This window comes from Haliotis rubra, unplaced genomic scaffold (assembly GCF_003918875.1).
Source record: "Haliotis rubra isolate DU_JTF1 unplaced genomic scaffold, ASM391887v1 Scf219, whole genome shotgun sequence".
Taxonomy (NCBI): domain Eukaryota; kingdom Metazoa; phylum Mollusca; class Gastropoda; order Lepetellida; family Haliotidae; genus Haliotis; species Haliotis rubra.
The window spans coordinates 1,165,790-1,186,789 of NW_025766214.1; the positions used below are offsets into that span (position 1 = coordinate 1,165,790).

General features: G+C 37.9%; 1 protein-coding gene across 2 annotated transcripts; it reads right to left on the reverse strand.

Moving 5' to 3' along the window:
- Nucleotides 1–6,795: 6,795 nt before the first annotated feature.
- Nucleotides 6,796–20,218, reverse strand: LOC124277181 (hypoxia-inducible factor 1-alpha inhibitor-like). 2 transcript variants are annotated; one of them, XM_046712852.1, is made up of 8 exons: nucleotides 20,061–20,218; nucleotides 13,613–13,857; nucleotides 12,084–12,232; nucleotides 10,916–11,061; nucleotides 10,476–10,582; nucleotides 9,185–9,248; nucleotides 8,457–8,564; nucleotides 6,796–7,260 (listed from the first exon to the last, which is right to left on the reverse strand). In XM_046712852.1, the coding sequence occupies exons 1-8, from the start codon at nucleotides 20,190–20,192 to the stop codon at nucleotides 7,216–7,218; spliced, it is 996 nt and encodes a 331-aa protein (XP_046568808.1). In that variant the 5' UTR covers nucleotides 20,193–20,218; the 3' UTR covers nucleotides 6,796–7,215. The 2 variants fall into 2 exon arrangements, with proteins under 2 accessions (XP_046568808.1, XP_046568807.1); XM_046712851.1 differs by lacking the exon at nucleotides 20,061–20,218 and adding an exon at nucleotides 18,369–18,527.
- Nucleotides 20,219–21,000: the final 782 nt, after the last annotated feature.

A 21,000-nucleotide genomic window follows, 5' to 3' on the forward strand; every position in this document is an offset into this window, starting at 1 on the left:
CATTGTACCCATGTGGGGATTCGAACCCGGGTCTTGGGCGTGACGAGCAAACGCTTTAACCACTAGACTAACCCACCGCCCCTTTTTGTCCTGGAGACTTGTAATATTTAAGTCGAAATGTGTATAATGAACCACGGTTCTTGCAAAGTAAAATTAGTGGTCCCTTTGAGTTTGCTATAGCCATTCTTTACTGTATTTGAAATAGGATGTAATAGGATATACCCTAAGGTGCTTATTAGCGTGAGTATATCAGATCCAGCTATCGCTTAACATTCAAATACTCTTTTACGGTTTTACTGCATTTTGCAGTTGAAACTTTAAGTGAAATATCCAAGCTGTGATGTCCCCAAAGTGTGATCTGATTAAACATGGCTATCATTTGAAAATATAATCTACACACACGCTCACTATTTTCTGCATGAATTTATATCAAATTTCATATGTAGTCATGTGGTAATAGGTATTACCAAAAAAATATGTTTTATTTCCCTGGGTTTGCTTTTACTTCAAGCTTTAAGCATAATGTACTTGCTTGCTGCCAATGGTTTAATAACATCAACGTGACGGTAAGGTATCATAATGTCTTCATTAAGATGGCAAACAAATTTACAATAATTTCCAAAATGCTTCAAAAACCCATTCCTTGCCCATTTTACCATTACATGTTGACCATGTGATTACATCTCTTACATACTGAATTTGACACAACACAATTTCCATAGTAAATGAGTGTAGTAGCCTATTCATGCCACATGCAAAACTTTGGCACCCAGGCAAGCCTTGCTCACAAAAGTCACACCTTTCAATTTGAAAAGGTGAAATGAGAGTAGTGGTAACCAATCTACTCTTGACATATCAACGGTTTTAGAACTTTCAACTTTGACACAAGAAGAAACAGGTTATGTTCAATTGTAATGTTGACAGATATATAATCACGAACTGAGCAGTTTGATTAAAACAGATTAACAGATGGATTCTAACAGCAAAGGGAGACTATTCTGCACAGCAAATTGCTTTTCCCAAAATGACATGGCCAAACCAAAAGTGCATGACACCATTATGTGAATCTGTGTTACAAATATGGCTATATAGTTTTAATCCTTACAACAATTGAACAAAATGACTTACATTCATGGGCCCATTGGCACAAATCTGTTGTAGTTTTAAAACTAGCAGAAAGCAAGGTATGGGTTGTACAAACACATCCTCAATAGTACATAAAATAAACCTTCCGAATTTCTTTTTATTCTCATGACAAGTACTTGGCAGAAGATATAACAACTTAGAACATCTTCTCCCAAAGACTTACATGTATTCTTATATAAGATCAAATCAATACACAAATGGACACGAACCGCCTCCGTGGTGTAGTGGTTAGAGCGTCCGCCCGGAGAGCGGAAGGTCGCGGGTTCGATCCCCAATCGCGTCATACCAAAAGACGTTAAAATATGGTACTTGTTGGTCCCTGCCTGGTGCTCGGCATTAATGGGTACAACAAGGACTGGTCGGCTCGGAGTCAGTATAATGTGTCTAAGTGGGGTATTCATGCTTCACTGCGGCATGGTATCTCAATGAGCTAGCACTATAAAACCAGCTTAAGTCTGAGCTAGTACAAGCAGCCGCACATACACACGCATGCACGTCGTCATATGAGCGAAATATTCTCAAGCACAACGATAAACCCAATTTCACCTCACCTCACAAATGGACACAAAACAAAGTAGAGAAATGTATACATTACCATTGCAATCTCAAATCTCTTTGTTTTCTTTTTATGTGTACATTTCTAAAAATGCTTTCATTCACATGGTTAATCAGAGCTTCATTGCCAACTAGCATAATTTTAATATATATTATATCACAATAATTATCTGTCACAATTTAAGATAGTGATTTCATTTATTTCTCTCTCACTAAATAGAAGAAATGGACACTCAGTGAAGATCGACATGAATGTTTACATGTGCTGCCATATCAACATTTAGGATCCTCACTTAACCCTTTCTAAATAAATCCTTTTTAGTTCACCATCATCATGTCCTTATTTTGTATTGTGTTAATATTTTGGAAACCACATGAGTAATATGGTGGAGTTCTAGATTTTTAAGTTGGTATAAATGAGGTTTCAAAAATCGTCGGAAAGGTTTAGTTATATGAACAGTTCTAAGGTTATTTGCTGTTTGTCCTGACTGGGAGACAAGAATATTACCTACCACCATCTTAACCCGACATAACCATAGACCTTTAAATGAATCTGTTCAGGTTACCCAGTACTTACATGTGTGTGTGTGTTGTTTAACACTGCACTCAGCAGTGTCCTAGCTATATCACAGTGGTCTGTCAATATTGAATCTGGACCAGACATTCCAGTGATTGTTCAACCTCATCTTATCCACTGATCTGATCCATCAAGTCTCCTCAAAGACCATGTTTCTGGGGACGAATCATAACCTGAAAGCCCCATTCTGTTGACAACAAATGATGAGGCACAATGAAGTGCCTTCCGGCTTGGACTGGTTCTGGCCGGATCAAGTACCGTATATTACTATTACCGCAGCTAAGTCAAATTTTGAGGGCCGAAAAAGCAGTTTGTAGAGGGTCGTCTTATCTGCAGGTTACACTTTTGTCCAACTTTTTTCAGGGGGTAAGAAAACATTGTACATGTATCAAAACAGCTAAAATGAGCAACATTCAGCAAAAACCTACCTGTGTCAAAACACAAAGTTTTTGAAATATGTTTCTGCTGTATTTATCTATATCTCTTAAAAATCCAGAGCGGTTCAAGGATTAGCTCATGTTTAATTTTTTTATTTCCAACTGCCTCTTTAGCTCTTTTGGCTCTTTTGGATTGGATTCAGCCATGTTCTTCGTCCAATATGGCTGCCATATTGTTATCACTTGTCTGATGACTTGGACAAACTTGAATCGCACTAAAGTAACAAACATCCAATGAAAAAAACAAACAATTTGTAAATGTTGACATCTCTATTTTATTTGGCAACATATATCAAGTGTTCTAGCAAGAGGAGAATAATTGCTAGTTGTATTAAAATCACTGGGGGATGTATTAATAGTAACCAGCATTCACCTTTCTTTTTTCCACACACAAGACAGTTTATAATGGCCAAGCCTTCTGACAAAATAACAATTGCTTGCATTTTGTAGTTGCAAGAGGACAAAATGAATGCTGGTTTGACAACAGAAATGGGCCTGAATCATCTCTATTTGATCATAAGTTCTAAGTATCCCTTTTCTCTAACTGATGTATCTTCTGTACGGGGTTGGAAACTGAATAGTAATACCCATGATCACTGTTAGGAGTGAGTAAAATATTGTAGAAATATTCCGGCCAGATCACGGCAGGGGACACCAGAAATGGGCTTCAGACATTGTACCCATGTGGGGAATTGAACCTGGGACTTCGGCGTGACGAGCGAAAGCTTTAACCACCGCCCCGATCATCAAAGCCTTGTATAAGCTTATACAGCAATCAAAATGATTCTGTACAGACGCACACATGCTTGCTATACAATACTGTCACATCTGGCTAAAAATAGTTTTATATCATTTCAGATAATTATGTGGAACTTAAAAAACAACAAAAAACACCCCACAATGATCATTGAGTGAAATGAAAATATACCCTTGGCAAAACTCCAAAATTCAACATTTTCATCGTATAAATTATGTCCTAAGCAAGCAAACTTGTATACAACGTGTGTCTTAAGAGACACAAACATTAAGTAAAGCAAAGTCTAATACATGCAGCGTTCTGCAATGTTGGCACTGCAATTTCCTGGTAATCCTTACAAAGTTATCCATAAATATGTACAATTTCCAATTGGAAGATCACAAAATATACAAACACTGTCATATGTTAGACCCAGTAAAAGGACCTGTTTCTGGTTGCAGTACAAAATTCAAATCTCTTAAAAAATGTCAAAACAAAATTACATACACTGCAATTCAAGAATACATGACATAAAAAACCAAGTAACCATGGTGACAGAAGCTGGTGATATCAGTCCACATTCAAGATTCTTCATCAGTTATTCCTAAGGAAAGTGGGTACACTTACATTATACCAGATACTTGTTGGCCATATTTGTTTGATGCTTCTAATATGTATGTCAAAGGCCAATAAGCTGGAATAAGCACACAGAAATGAGCACACATCAATTTGTATGGTTGAACATGATCAAAACCACAAAATGTAATACAGGGGTGGATCCAGGGGTTGGGGGCCAGGGTCCAAGTGAGTTTGTTCAAAATTGCCTCTGTTTACCCTGCAGAAAATGGGTACCCGGTGGGATGAGCCAGTGGCTATTAACTTTCTTGCGCCTCAGGCAGCTTGGGTTATCTGGAGTAATAATAATCAGATTGCTTGTGCGCTTTGAGCATGCTTAGACATGGATATATGCGTGGTACAAGAATGCTGTTATTATTAGTGGTGGTCGAATTAATTGAAATAATCGAAGATTGGAAGCAATGACTAAATGACCAAGCAATCGATCATGTTTGGTCATAATCGAACACAAACAATTTTGGAACACTTGTTTGCATTAACAACATTTTTCACAAGGTTGGTTTTGTCTGTTACAGTGAGTGAGTTTAGCTTTACGTCGCACTCAGCAATATTCCAGCTATATGGCGGCGGTCTGTAAATAAGTCTGGACCAGACAATCCAGTGATCAACAGCATGAGCATCGATCTGCGCGCAATTGGGAACCAATGACACGTGTCAACCAAGTCAGCGAGCCTGACCATGCGATCCTGTTAGTCGCCTCTTACGACAAACATGAGTTACTGAAGATCAATATTCTAACCCGGACCTTCACAGGTGTCTGTTACATATCATAAGCACTACAAGCTTGTTCCTTGTCATGATTGAATTTATCTAAGAGACTCCAGGAAATTTATGTTCCTAACATACTAGTCATCCTTTAAAGATGTGAAATTTGTAAATGCATTTTGTGCAATTTGCAAAAAAACGAAAGAACATGTTTTTTTCTATATTTTTGTGCATTAACAAACATAACCAGGAGAATTTGATAAATGACGCTAACCAATTATTTTCGATGATTGCTCAGCTGTAATGAACCAGTCATCAATTGTGAGATCAACACTAATTATTATCATTATGTGCACCCCCACTTCTCCAAAATTCCTGGATCTGCCCCTGTAAAATCAAAGCAATTCATGAACATTGAAAGTCATAGAAAAACAGAAAATAAAATCATGAAAATATAGTTCCCTTGAGGTATGCGACAACCTCATCAATTCCAGGTATCAGGGCCAAATTTAATCAAACATCTAACATATTGTATTAACTCTGAGTCACTGAAAGAGACATTTATTTTCAAAAGTTGACAATGACGTGTGTGACTGTGTGTAGGGAGGGGCTAGGGGAAACCTAACAATTCCTTCATTCTATGATTCTGTACCAATCTTCTGTTTAAACGTACATGGCTTGCAAGTTTCACCGCATTAAAAAATATACTTATCAGATTTGAGAATATATTTCATAAGAGAGTGAAATCTCATCAGCTGCTGCTTCTCGTCACTTCTAATAGAGAAAATTGAGAGGGTTGACGCAATTCAACATGAAATTTTTCAAAAATGTATAAGCCATGAACATAACTATTCAGAAATATGACAGTGATAACTTTCTTCTACATATTTCAAACAGCCTTAACTCACGGATGCTACTTAGAAAACAACTACTCATATAGAGTCAAAAGTATCTAAGGCAAATGTAATGTCTTTATAACGTTTCTTTAATATTATACAATGAAGATCAATTTCTGCAGCAAGAACACACAAAGTTTCCCTGTATTAACATCCAACCTACTTGAAAACAACACAATTTCAAACCAAAAGAGTTGAGTGTTGTCAAAACTTTTAACTTCTTCATGCAATAAAAACATTCTGCATTGGCAAAGTGCTAAACTCCTTTCAGATAACAAAATATATCTAAAATAACAATAACAACAACAAAAATGTTGGGATTACAACTCAAGGGTCAAGGATAAGGACTTGGGACTGTTTTCCTAAAGACTGACTAATACTAATTCTGCAATGTGAAAAACAATGGCAAAGTAGTAACTGTGGACCTTGTATGATATGCAACATATTTCTGTGAAAAAATGATATAAATAAAATATCAGCAAGACAATTCCAGGACTGATAAACCCATGTTCCAACAACACTGCATAATTTTCAAAATGGATGAAAAACAAGCGTGCAGTTAGGACTGTTTGCTTCTATCAGAATCCTTGTCAATATGTATTAATACAGTCCCACTGTGCCTCCCAGTCTAAGTCAAGACCTTGTGATTAGCCCCCATGTGTGAAACTGGGCATTGGTTTTGTGAAATTAAGGCAATTGTTAGCAGTTTAACTGCCAATAATTTTGAGCTAACAGACAAAGAGTTAGGTGTTAAAGAAACTTGAACATAACTTGTTTTGATTGCCAGTTGCCAGTATACCTGAACTCCCCCCCCCCCAAAAGCAGTATCTCAATGGAGACATGGAGCTAGACTTATGTAACACAAGCACCTGAAGTATTTCTACCCTTATTAGCACTTTTAACGGCATGGCACATTTTCTACATGAATATAACCCAGGTCTTCTAAGAAACAAGCAAATGCACTATCTACTTGACCATTGAACCATACCTTAACAGGTCAGGTGATTATGGTCATGCATTATATACTTAAATTTGGGGTGCAACCAGTAAACTTCTGTAAATAATATAAATAACATACGGCAGCTGAATATTTTAACGGTTGGTTTAAAGGGGAAAATATAAGCTAATTCAATAAAATTACAGCATGTTTTGTAATATATATAAGTTTTGTTCTCTCCAAAACACATTTCCACTGACCAGACTCCACACATAACATTTGACCAATTATTATTCATGAAGTAAACATCAACAAATACTTCAGTTTTGTTTTCTTTATATGTTTCTAATATGGAGCAGCTTGGCATATATAAAAAAATTAATTTGAATGTTTTTCTTATGATTGTCCCTTTGGCTCCTCTTCCGAAACCGAAACTAAAAAACTGAATATAGCCCAGTGTTGGTCAGTACCAGATAGTTTCAACATGTCAACAGGTGATCAACAAACAGGTGATGAAATGACAGCTTCATGAAGGTGATTATGATGATGGTGATAAATAGAGCTGATATATGGTTGGTGGTTCGGATATCTCATGTGTATCTTCCCTGCACCATTGTTCTTAAAAACGGTGGAACCTGAAACAAAGAAATTAGCATTAGATCTTCCCTGTTCTGAGCATGACCAATGTTAAAAGGTTCTCACAAAGCAATATGTAGCAACTACTTCAGCTGAAGGGGTCGTTGTCGGCACAGGTACTACAGATATGTACCCCAGGTACAGTTCTGTATACAGATATGTACCCTAAACAAAGTTAAAATACAGAAACGTACCCGGTACCCTAAAAGGCGGATGAGTCCATATTCCGCAATCCAAAATCGGAACCGCACGAAGTTGTTCCCGTTCCAACTGATTGCGAGTGGTATTCATGTGCATCGCAAATATCCGTTACGGTGTATTCTCATTACTTACATAACACAATCAAATGTATCTAATACAACAGTATGACCATTCCCGTCAAGAATACGACACAATGGGAATGGAATCGTCCTTGGGTACGTTTCTGTATTCTCATTATGGCCAAGGTACGTTTCTGTATACAATTCTGTTCATACAATCCCAACAATCATCATCTGACAATCTGATAGGTCATGGCATAGTCAAGGTGACCACACCTAATTATTTATTTTTGTTTAAATCAGAGTAAAACATGACACAGTTACCATTTTAATATGCAGAATTTGGTTTTCAAAGCATATACAACAAAATGTAATGTTTTCATACTTATATACAACTAAGTGCGTGGTGCTTGATTAATGCTCATGCATATATTATGAGTGGAATGGAACAAACCAAAACCAATGAACCAATCAAAACGTGAAGCAAAGAGGCACCTTTCATCATCTGTGTTGTGTATCATTGTCAAACAAGAAGCGAGTGCATCATATTAAAGAGGAAACAGATATCCTCCAAATTTGTTAAGGTGCTTCATATACGCATATGAGTTCAGAAAAACTCAAATATGGATTAGAAGTGCTCTGAAGTTAAGGCTTAAAAGCTCACTTTATCAGTACACAAAATCATTTGTGTGTGTGTATGTGTGTGTGCTTATGTGCGTGCATGTCTGTGTGTGTTTGCATGCGTGCATGGTGTGTGTGTTATATTCAACAAGGTTCAAGTCTAGGTATCCTAAACCAGTTATATGTGTGTTGTACTGTTATAACTCTGCTGTATGGTGTGTGTGTTATATTCAACTAGGTTCAAGTCTAGGTATACTAAACCAGTTCTATGTGTGTTGTACTGTTATAACACTGCTGTATGGTGCAGGAATCACCTCGTTGGCATCATTGAGGGCATCTGTGATCATCTTCTCGATGTTCCTCATCATGGCGACCTTCTGCTGGGGCTTCAGTGGGTACACTACCTTCTCCGTCGGACCAGACTGAACACAATGTACATAATCATGTAGAGGTGTTTAATGAATGTTTTATAGGGGCTTAAAAGATCTTTGAAATAAACAAACAGTGATTTGGGGTTAAATTGATGTTTGCCTATCAAAATGGACTACTAGTATATAAAATATCTGTATTAAAAATTACACAGGCTACAGCTCTTTCTGAGATATATACATGACTTTTTCTCAAGACTGTTAAAACTGATCATGAAAAAGCTAAAATGTGAAACTGGCTTATTCTCATCTACACATGTTCTGCCTTCTCAACCTTGCAGCCCCATGAAAGGAAAATCCTAAATGTTTTTTTTACTCATGATCTATTCCAGTCTGGGCCATAACCTACAAAATGGCATGTAACAAGATTCACTGACCTGCAGTAAATTCTTGAGGTCAGTGGTAAAGAAAGTTAATTGCAATCCATGATCTCAATAATGAGCTTGAGCCTTGATATGACATATAAACTTGCCAAAATGATTTGGTAACAGGGGTAACATAGTAACATCCCCGGAATGGCCAAGGACCATTTGGATTCAAACACAAGGTGATGTGGCAGGATCCTTAAAGCCTGCAGATTGACATGAAGCTGTGTAATTATCAATTATACAAACCTTGTACCAGAAGTTGACAGACACAGTAACACCTCTATTAGGCACAGACTCCACTTGGTGCCACCTGCAATTATACAGCACAGTAAACTACACTTACAAGAAACACACTTGTAACAAACTGACTTTGTTCTTGTCCCAGACACTTGCTGTATATTACCGGTACAGTTGAATGCGTATTACAAACTACAGTTAGGTGTCCCTCTGACAAGAAACAAAATTTGAGGTAAAATGGGGTTTAAGGTTTCATTCATGTTTACTGCAATCCATGACTCAATAATGAGCATGTGGTTCTCTGCACAGAGCTCAGGTTACAAATCAGTTGAATTTCAGCAACGTTGAGCTCGGAGAGTCCATGGATGGGTGACCGTGTTTGGCAGCTTGGCTTCTGAGAGTTTCTAGGACTTTCAGTCCTGCCCCACAATGAAACACATGTGATATATGTGCTTTCTCCTTAGGCAATACATGCACATCTGCACATCTGTGAGTGTGTTTGGCTGCTTGTACTGGCCCAGACAAATGACACAGTATACCTATTCCAGTCTGACCATTTATACCCTTAATGCTGACAAGACAGGGTAACAACAAGTAACCATAGTACCATAGTTCAACAACTTTTGGTATGATGTGGCTGGGGATCTGATGAATGATCTTCAGCTCTGTCTGGGCAGATGCTCTATCCATTACATCATGGATTGAGTGACTGAGTGAGTTTAGTTTTACGCCGCTTTTAGCAATATTCCGGCAATATCACGGCAGGGGACACCAGAAATGAGTTTCACACGTTGTACCCACATGGGGAATCGAACCCGGGTCTTAAGCGTGACGAGCGAACGCTTTAACCTCTAGGCTACCCCATCGCCCCCATTAAATCATGGAGGCTGCCACTCCTAAACAGGGGCTTGACTAAGTAAAGATAGGATATATGGATGAACAACTTCATTACAATGAGGGGCGACTTTACGTCACTTGCTTGATACAGTCTAGAATCTACACCGAAACATCTCATCTCACTGTAATAAACAAGTTGTTCATCCATTAATCTTATCCTGATTAGTACTCCAACTTCTAAATGTCTCTCAACTAAGGAGGTCTAACTCTATTAGAAAAAATATACAACAATGAAACTACCGTATTTCCTCTAATAAGCACCTGGGTGCTTATTTTTTCAACAGAGTTCCAAGCCCGGCGCTTATTAGAGGCCCGGTGCTTTTGCGCTGACTGGGTCTAATTACCGTAATTGTTAGTGAGCTGCTTTATCCCCGGCGCTTATTAGAGGAAATATGGTACTTACCAATACACAGGCAAGTACAGAACATCCCCGGGTCCAACAACTGCCTCGTGTCCCTTCACATCTTTAAACTTGGGGAATCTCTTGAAGTCAGGGTTGTCAAAATCAACCTGAGATACAATCAAAACATAATTTGTAGATTTGTTACCAGTTGAGAACATTTATTTATTTCTATTTTTACACATTTATACATAAAAGAATAATACAAATTACTCTACTGTGGCCACATGAATGTTTTTACATGTTGTACATCCCTCTCTGCAACAAATATATGTATCAAACTTCTCATTTGTTGTACACATGGAATATTGCTGAGTGCAGCATTCAACAAAAACCAAAAACAACAACAACAAAATTAACCATGCTGAAATTCTCAACAAAGCAACAATTAAAATATTTTGGAAAGTTTTAACAGTGATGTGACATGTTACATGAGAACTCACTTGACTCTGTCGGTCATGAGGGTGGTATATAGGGTACGGGTAGAGACATTCAAACTGGGACGGTTCAAACAACAGGAAACGTTTGTAGCCCTGGATCTGAGCGAAGAAGTTCTGTTGTTCATCGTAATGAGCTGGCGTGATGACACCTGAAAATACGGTACACTATTACAGAACAGAATCTGGCACTGACGAACAAGTTAATGGTATTTTATAGCAACCAACACCATGTAGTGAGTGACTGAGTGAGATGGTGGAGTAGGGCGCTGGATTTCATGCCAATGGATGCTTCACACCCTGTAACTAAGGGCCTGAACTAACCAAACTCAGCAGCCCAAAAACCCCTTGAGACAATTAGAAAAACAATGTCATGAGGACAAAGCTGCCCATCAACCACAACAAGTGAAGATCTTAACTTCTATCCAAACTGAGAAATATTTTGTTTTTAATATGTTGACACTCAAATGTGTTTAGATACACTGACAAATGCAAATTGACTTAACTCTTAACACTCCTACCATAATCGCCTGTCACTGCTTGCGTCCAAGATATAGCACAGTGCTTTAGATGTTACTGGTGAATAAAGGACATACCCCAATTACTGTCAGACAACAATCAAGAGCATTTTCTGTAAGGATACCCATGTGCCTTTTCAAGCAGGAAGTATTTCGGACTGAAGCCAATGGATACATAAATAGAGAATCTCACCCGAGTGTCTTTTGATATCAAATATATCATCACGAGTAGATAAAGTTACAAATATCCGAGGCTTGCCGAGGATATTTTTACTTTTATCAACGAGTGTTGATATATTTGATATCAGAAGACACGATGGTGAGATTCTATTTATCATCGAAAATCACACTTCTTTAGTTTTCAATGAAAAATGTACATCTGTGAACACGGTACTGCCATTACACTTGCAGAGCAGCGATATCATAGCATTGTGACATCATCAATTTCATGACATCATAGCATTGTCAGGGCATTGTACAAAATCTACTGTCAAAATGATATCTTCTAGGAGATATCGTATGATCTCACACAAGCAATATCTCCTGTGGAACACAGTTTTGGATGATAAAAAAATGAAGATCATTACATCCCTAGATAGTATGTACAGTACTGATGTACAGTACAGTATGGGGCCATGGACACCTTCAGTACACACCATCCATGCCTATGAGCAGCAGGTTGGAGGTGAGCTGCCCCCACTTGTACTTCCTCTGCTGCTCCGTGATCCAGTTCCAGTTGAAGCCCATGAAGTCCATCACGATCTGCTGGTCCACGGAGTCATTCAAAGCCTGCTGGAGGTAGTACCTGGTACAACACGTTACAAATAATAATGTTTGCTTGTTTGTTTGTTTGCTTGTTTGTTTGTGTCATGTTCACATTCAGTCAAATTTCAGTTACATGATAGTGACCTGTAAATAATCAGGTCCATTTTCTTTCAATAACAGTCTAGTCGCACATCGTAAAGCAAAATGAAAAATTCATAACAAGATGACAACAAAAGACTTAGTACCACTACTCAATACACTTCAAATGATGTCATGCAGGATATGTTTCACATTTACATTTCTGTACACAGAGATGTACCCTTACCAAACTAGTACTACACAAATGTACTCCACACTTGGGAATAACCAGCCGTGGAGCCAGGGCTAGTCTATTTCTAAATACCAGAAACAAATCCTTAACAGAACTGAATTATCTAAGATTCCTCGCTGGCTTCACGCTTTGTGAGTAAGCAAAGCATTCCAACCAGAATATTAAACTGAATCCCAAAACTAAAACAACAATTTCAAAAGTGGAAAGTATAGCAGCACCCTTATGTCATTATGAAAACCTCATACATCCTGTGGCATCCAAATACGATGGCATCTACATCCTAAAAGGGAGTGTACCATCAAAGAAATATTTACATACTATTTGAGTGTCCATTTGTACAAATCAAAATTCAACTTCATATTGCTGAAACAGCTCATTGGCTGGAGAACCTATTGCTTCTTTTGAGATGGGACAGTTTAAATTTGCCCGATACAACCTTGCTTGGAGGTGTCCTCAGATCTTCACATGGAGAGGTTTTGTATCTGAGTAAAGATCTCACTTTGAAGAAATGGACTGATGTGCAACATACATAATCACTCATGAAGCCCATCCAAGGGATGAAGACCGCCTCCGTGGTGTAGTGGTTAGAGCGTCCGCCCGGAGTGCGGAAGGTCCAGGTTCGATCCACGACTGCGTCATACCAAAAGACGTTAAAATATGGTACTTGTTGGTCCCTGCCTGGCGCTCGGCATTAATGGGTACAACAAGGACTGGTCGGCTTGGAGTCAGTATAATGTGTCTGAGTGGGGTATTCATGCTTCACTGCGGCATGGTATCTCAGTGGGCTAGCACTATAAAACCAGCTTAAGTCTGGGCTAGTACAAGCAGCCACACATACACATACACACGCATGCACGTCGTCATATGAGCGAAATATTCTCAAGCACAACGTTAAACCCAATTCCACCACCACCAAGGGATGAAACTTAACAACATCAGACTTGGCCACCAAAGCCCTTCTACACCATTTCGCATGGTTACAATGATGACTACAACCTGTATACTATTTTTGCAGTATCACTGAAAATACAACACACTATATGAGTGTACACTACACAAGCCAGTTGATGGATGTTGTAACAACTGTACCTTTCAGAACTTGAGCTGCTCTTCTTCACTTTGCCCACAAACTCATCAAAGGTCAGATCCATGTGCTTTGTGGGTGGGACAAAACCAGGCACATAACTGATTTTCTTTTCATCGAAGTAGAGGAACTTGTGGTTACTTGAGGAGTATACAGTGTATGTACCCTCGCCAATGTTCGACCCCAAGTAATCCAGGTTCCAGTGGTGTGCGGACTTCACAAGGTCTGTGTCAGTTAAGATGACAGGTTGCTGAAGAAAGTAGAACACGAGTTAACCTCAGCCAATTATATCGACTAATTCATGTCAACATTCACAATACAATACTTCCATGGCAATGCACTCAATTATGACTAAAAACTATGACAAAAGAATACATTCACAAGTGCTTATAGAAAACTTATGAAATGAACTGAAGTCTAATGTTGAAAGCAACCTTGAAAATGTCACTTTTTTACTTTAACAGCAGAAAACCCAAAATATTGCATTCGGAGAGACGCACAACAATACCAAGAGCCTACCTACAGTGCATTATGAGTAGTTATCTGTGTCTTTTATTTCACCCATCAGTCATAACCATTGTCCACATGATCACTGATTCTTTCCAGGCTGAGAACGTACAGTGAATGAGAGGGTGAGTATGGTTTTACACCACTTTTAGCAATATTCCAGCAATATGACGGCAGGGGACAACAGAAATGGGCTTCATACATTGTCAGGGTTGCCACAGATGACGAAAGTTCAATTTCCCTGACTTTTCCCTGAGCAATTTGATTTTTCACTCATCAAAATTAAAAGAAAACAAATAAAATTTTGGCCTCCAACCTCCCCGACAGCCGACCGACCTTTCCATCCATTTTACTTAAGACAAAGTGAAATCTTTGGACAAAGTAACCAAATGTAATCAAACAAATACAGAGATCCATCTAACATCAAGATGAAGTGTATGACACAGAAATATTACCTCTGGCAAACTCTTGACATATAAGTTTTGATTTTCTTTTTCAATTTCAATGTTTTTATTGTCAAAAAGTCCCTGTTGCAAGATTGAGGATCACCTCCAGGAAGAGGGTGACTTTGTATAGTATGAAATCTTACTGGTAGAAATTATGACATTTTTCTAAAAAAAAAAAAAACTTATTCACTCTCACATTCAAACTAGTACTGTTGTGAGTTTAAAATAAACTGCTAGCTTTTCACTGTGTCTGCTTTTCACTTATACTTTTGCTGGATTACTTGAAAAGTGGATGATAGAATGCAAACTTTGTATAAAATGTATTGAGTTTACTTCTGCTTGAGAAACTAATTTTCTCAATAGAATATCTCTGTTCACACACTTTCTCAAAACCATCAATGTGTGGTTTTACTCCATGACACCAACATTTATACACAAAAAATATAGCCATTGATAGTAAGAGGTCAAAAACAGTATCTGTGCATAGGCAGATCCAGAGGGGGGTGCAGGGGTGCGCACCCCCCCTTTTGTGCTGAAAGTTTGTTTAATGACCATTGAAACTCGGGTGAAAATGAAGTTTGCACCCCTCCTTTTCTCAGGGCCGGTGGGGTAGCCTAATGGTTAAAGCGTTGGCTCGTCACTCCGAAGACCCGGGTTCGAATCCCCACATGGGTACAATGTGTGAAGCCCATTTCTGGTGTCCCCCACCGTGATGTTGCTGGAATATTGCTAAAAGCGGCGTAAAACCAAACTCAGTCAGTCAGTCAGTCCTTTTCTCAATAGTGTGCACCCCCCCTTTCTCAAAAAGCTGTATCCGCCCCTGCTGTGACAGTATTTGAGTCACACCCAAATATAAAAAGTTCAGCAGAGAGCTTCAGATTGAATATTTGGTCACATATCTGTGTCAACCATCTATGGAAGTTATTCCAAAATATGTCTACAAGTGGACACTTCCAAAACAAGTAAATTAAAGTTCATAATACCAATCTCTAAACAAAAACACATTTAATACAGCCTAGGAACTCAAAATCATACAATCGTTGCCTCAGTGAAGTCTGAAAAGAAATAGTTTTCCCTGACCAAAGCAGGTCTCGAAAATTCCACTCATCCGCTCTTTTACCTTGAAGTTCAGCTATCGTAAATGGACAACGAATTCAATTTTGTCAAATATTTTGTACAGAAGACAAATTTAGTAATGTTTATTGTAGTTTTATTCCAAGCAAACATTTTGAAATAAAATAATTTAAATATACAGTCAAATCCTGATGAGTCGAATCGCTGGGGACCAAGTAATAAATTCGACTTATCAATGTATTTGAGACATAGGTATGTCTATGAGGGTAGAAAAAAAGATGATCCAGTCCTAATTCCGCCGCCTAAGCATTTGTTTATCTAATGATTTCCCTATCACTAATAGGGGCACCTTATGAGTTCCAGTCTGATTAGCACAGACAGTGATTTCCGTAAAATCACCAATCTGCCTTTTGAACTCACCCGTCAATGGCGGAAAGGTGTGAGCCGCGCTGGTTTGTTAATTGGATCAGTTTGCAATCAACTTCTCATTGACTGACTTCGGCTTATGTATACAAGATTGCTGTTGTTTGAATCCCATGGGACCAAATTTCCTTCTCGAGTCATCGTGTGTATTTATGAGACGAATTCGTGTAACCCGTATTCAAATGATGACAACTATAACAGGGAATGGTCGGGACCGACAGGTACTTCGAGTTATGAATAATATTCGAGACACCGACATTCGACTCATCGGGATTTGACTGTATATTTATTGTGATGCATGATCTATAGGGCAAGTACAATTTTAGAAGGATGAGTGGAAAGTTCATATTTCTCGCCCTACAGGACGAGTGCAGATTTTTAAATTTTTCGAGCCCTGCAAAGGAAATTTCTTTTCCAAAACTTCAATTTTCACTGACTGGTAACAAAATTCCCTGACTTTTCCCTGATCTTGAAAAAATAATTTCTTCCCTGACTTTTCCCTGACCTGTGGCAACCCTGATTGTACCCATGAGGGGAATCGAACCAGGTCTTCAGAGTGATGAGCGAACGCTTTAACCACTAGGCTACCCCACGGCCCCTAAACGTACAATTCACTACACCAATTCAATACTTTAAAGGACCCTTACATCACCAGCAAGCACCCGTAAAATTTATTGATAAGTCAAGGTAAAACTCTCCTGGCAGCCTACTTTATGTACATTAAACTTCATATTTTCAATAACTTAAAAAATCAGGAAAAATAGGCTTTTGGCGATTTTAGAAATAACACTGCAGGCATCAGAATATAATAATAATAATTAGGTTCAAGGTTCAAAATACCCCATATATTAGCGTGCCATGGCACAGTAAATATTGAAATGACACGGATAAAGAATGTTCTCGGTGCCCTTAAGGCACGCCTAAATGTTTAGAGACATAAATCACCTTTAGTCATTTAATCCCCCAAACAAAACACTTACACAAATGACAAACAAGCAAAAACATTTATTGACTTTATTGCCCAGGAAATCACTGGAATTACGATGGATGATGTAAAGAAATGTGGTTGTTTTTTCCATCTAGAGTGATGGGAGTACTGATAGTTTGGTTATTGAAAAGGAAATTGTGTATGTTAGATATCTTGAACAAGTGAACCTGTCACAAAATTCTTAACTATTAAAGGTGTTGGGAAAGTAGAACAAATGAAGCTTAAGAAAGCCATCTTAAACAGAAGACATATCAGTGATAACAGAAAACAGGTTACATTTGTTGTTTACTAACAATAAATTTCAAATGAGCATCATCATTGCTACAGTTATTTATTCTAAAAACGTGGGCACATTTCTGAAAGGCACATTTAAAATATTTGCCTGGTGCCCTAAGGCACACTTAGAAAAAAAAAAATTCTGACCCTGAGGTTGGATCGACCAACAAACGTTTGAAAGAAATTACTGCCTATAATCCAAAAAATGAGAATTTTTACAGTTAACAAGTTAAGGCTGGTTTTTATAACATTGTATAGAAGTATTTGAAATAAACAAAGAAATAGCCAAAAAAAAACCATTTCAAATGTAGCATAGTTCAGTTAAACACAGTACATATTGACTTTTGTAAATTAATTTTGCAAAATTAAAACCCCAATAAATTTAAACAAACAAAACAAAATATGACACAACAATTACTTGAAAGTGGTGCTGTTATTTTGCAGATCCAATCAGTTATTAAACTAAATAAGTATTGAGCTCTTAGTAGCTTTTGTATGTGAGAGAACATACATTCCTTTCATTTTGTTAGATCCGCCTGCATTAACTTGCATAAAATCATTCTTATTCAATATTGGCATTAGTCACTTCTGACTTAAATATTCACAAAATAATTAATATAATAAGGGAAACACTCTAGAAAATATATGGAAAATATAGTAAAAAGTCTGTGTACGTGATATTTAACATGCTGTGGCTGAAAAGTGACATCTGAGTCATGTCATTTATACAAATACAGTACAAAAATTTCATCTGGAGACTGTGCCATTGACTACACGCGTTAAGTCACGTACGCATATTCTCTACGCTGAACGGGTCTCCTGCATCGTACAAATTTACAAAAGCACCAGAAATGAGAATGCAAACATGAAATAAAAGATACTACTGTCATAATATATTTCTTATTAACCTCATTTACCAACAAGGGAGAATTAACTGTTAGTCACTTGTGTGATCCAGGTGTTGAAAATGTAAACAATGGGCATGCGGCCCCTGTCAAGCGTTATGCCAGCGATTGCCTTGTCTAACTTAAATGAAACAGTACTTACTTCATTAGCAATTAACTTCTCAGCCTTTGGATCTGTACAACTAAGCCTCGGAATGGGCTCTGGTGTGAAGGTATACTGTTTAAGTTCTTTGGAAACTTCTCGCAGCGCATCTTCAGCCGTAGCAGCCGCCATGATTGTGTTCAAGAGGACTAGTTGTTTGTCAGTAATTCATCCTAGCCGCAACATAAATCATCATCTTCTAAACAGAATTTATTATCATTTACATAATACAGACAGATACAAATATATATGAAAAATGGCAACAAGAAATATATATTACCTTACAACAAAACTGTCGAGAATAACGTGAGAATTTTACAACTGCACACTAACTGGTCCCCACTGGAGAAAATGGTAAACACATCCCCCACGTGATGTACTTCCTTGTTTCGTTGAAACGATGATAAATTTTCATCTTCAATTTTCATTCATTGATTCATGTTCAAGTTTTGCATTTAGTAAGCGTTGCCTCAACTGTTAAATAATTATGTGTGACACATTTGTCAGTTCCAGTGTCTTGCCCATCAACTGACAGGTGCTTGATGGGGCCCTATAAGGGTTTAAAAGTGTTTGATCTATGAACAATATCCAGGAAACTAGGTGCGGGCGTGTGTGAGGGAGGGGCAGAGGAAGAGGGTTGTATGAGGAACGTACCCAACCCATTTTTATAAGAATCAACAGAGACCATATGATATCTATTGTATGATCTCTGGAACCAGATATGAAGCTCGATAACATGTAATTGTTTAGGAGAGTTGTGTTAAACCAGGGATAATCTACAACACCCCCTTATATAGTCTCCCTGGTTAAACAATCCAAAAAGCTAGCCAACTGACAAAATTAAACTGAGGCACAGTACCGTCTTCTAAAACCCTAAGGACCCGCCTTTGCCTGTGTTCATGAACATGTTTTCTGACATGATAATATTCTGCGGTACCTGAGACATGTACATGCGCGCACGCACGTACAGGGTAGACATTTGACTTTTGTAAATTAATTTTGTAAAATTAAAAACAACCAATAAATTTAAACAAACAAAACAAAATATGACACAACAATTACTTGAAAGTGGTGCTGTTATTTTGCAGATCCAATCAGTTATTAAACTAAATAAGTATTGAGCTCTTAGTAGCTTTTGTATGTGAGAGAACATACATTCCTTTCATTTTGTTAGATCCGCCTGCATTAACTTGCATAAAATCATTCTTATTCAATATTGGCATTAGTCACTTCTGACTTAAATATTCACAAAATAATTAATATAATAAGGGAAACACTCTAGAAAAATATATGGAAAATATAGTAAAAAGTCTGTGTACGTGATATTTAACATGCTGTGGCTGAAAAGTGACATCTGAGTCATGTCATTTATACAAATACAGTACAAAAATTTCATCTGGAGACTGTGCCATTGACTACACGCGTTAAGTCACGTACGCATATTCTCTACGCTGAACGGGTCTCCTGCATCGTACAAATTTACAAAAGCACCAGAAATGAGAATGCAAACATGAAATAAAAGATACTACTGTCATAATATATTTCTTATTAACCTCATTTACCAACAAGGGAGAATTAACTGTTAGTCACTTGTGTGATCCAGGTGTTGAAAATGTAAACAATGGGCATGCGGCCCCTGTCAAGCGTTATGCCAGCGATTGCCTTGTCTAACTTAAATGAAACAGTACTTACTTCATTAGCAATTAACTTCTCAGCCTTTGGATCTGTACAACTAAGCCTCGGAATGGGCTCTGGTGTGAAGGTATACTGTTTAAGTTCTTTGGAAACTTCTCGCAGCGCATCTTCAGCCGTAGCAGCCGCCATGATTGTGTTCAAGAGGACTAGTTGTTTGTCAGTAATTCATCCTAGCCGCAACATAAATCATCATCTTCTAAACAGAATTTATTATCATTTACATAATACAGACAGATACAAATATATATGAAAAATGGCAACAAGAAATATATATTACCTTACAACAAAACTGTCGAGAATAACGTGAGAATTTTACAACTGCACACTAACTGGTCCCCACTGGAGAAAATGGTAAACACATCCCCCACGTGATGTACTTCCTTGTTTCGTTGAAACGATGATAAATTTTCATCTTCAATTTTCATTCATTGATTCATGTTCAAGTTTTGCATTTAGTAAGCGTTGCCTCAACTGTTAAATAATTATGCGTGACACATTTGTCAGTTCCAGTGTCTTGCCCATCAACTGACAGGTGCTTGATGGGGCCCTATAAGGGTTTAAAAGTGTTTGATCTATGAACAATATCCAGGAAACTAGGTGCGGGCGTGTGTGAGGGAGGGGCAGAGGAAGAGGGTTGTATGAGGAACGTACCCAACCCATTTTTATAAGAATCAACAGAGACCATATGATATCTATTGTATGATCTCTGGAACCAGATATGAAGCTCGATAACATGTAATTGTTTAGGAGAGTTGTGTTAAACCAGGGATAATCTACAACACCCCCTTATATAGTCTCCCTGGTTAAACAATCCAAAAAGCTAGCCAACTGACAAAATTAAACTGAGGCACAGTACCGTCTTCTAAAACCCTAAGGACCCGCCTTTGCCTGTGTTCATGAACATGTTTTCTGACATGATAATATTCTGCGGTACCTG

Coding starts and splice junctions, on each gene's coding strand:
- LOC124277181 (XM_046712852.1), bottom strand. CDS start 20,192: ATGGCGGCTGCTACGGCTGAAGATGCGCTGCGAGAAGTTTCCAAAGAA. Junction 11,062..12,083: donor GCTGCTCATAGGCATGGATG/GTGTGTACTGAA, acceptor CCGTATTTTCAG/GTGTCATCACGCCAGCTCAT. Junction 9,249..10,475: donor CTGTACTTGCCTGTGTATTG/GTAAGTACCATA, acceptor GTATAATTGCAG/GTGGCACCAAGTGGAGTCTG.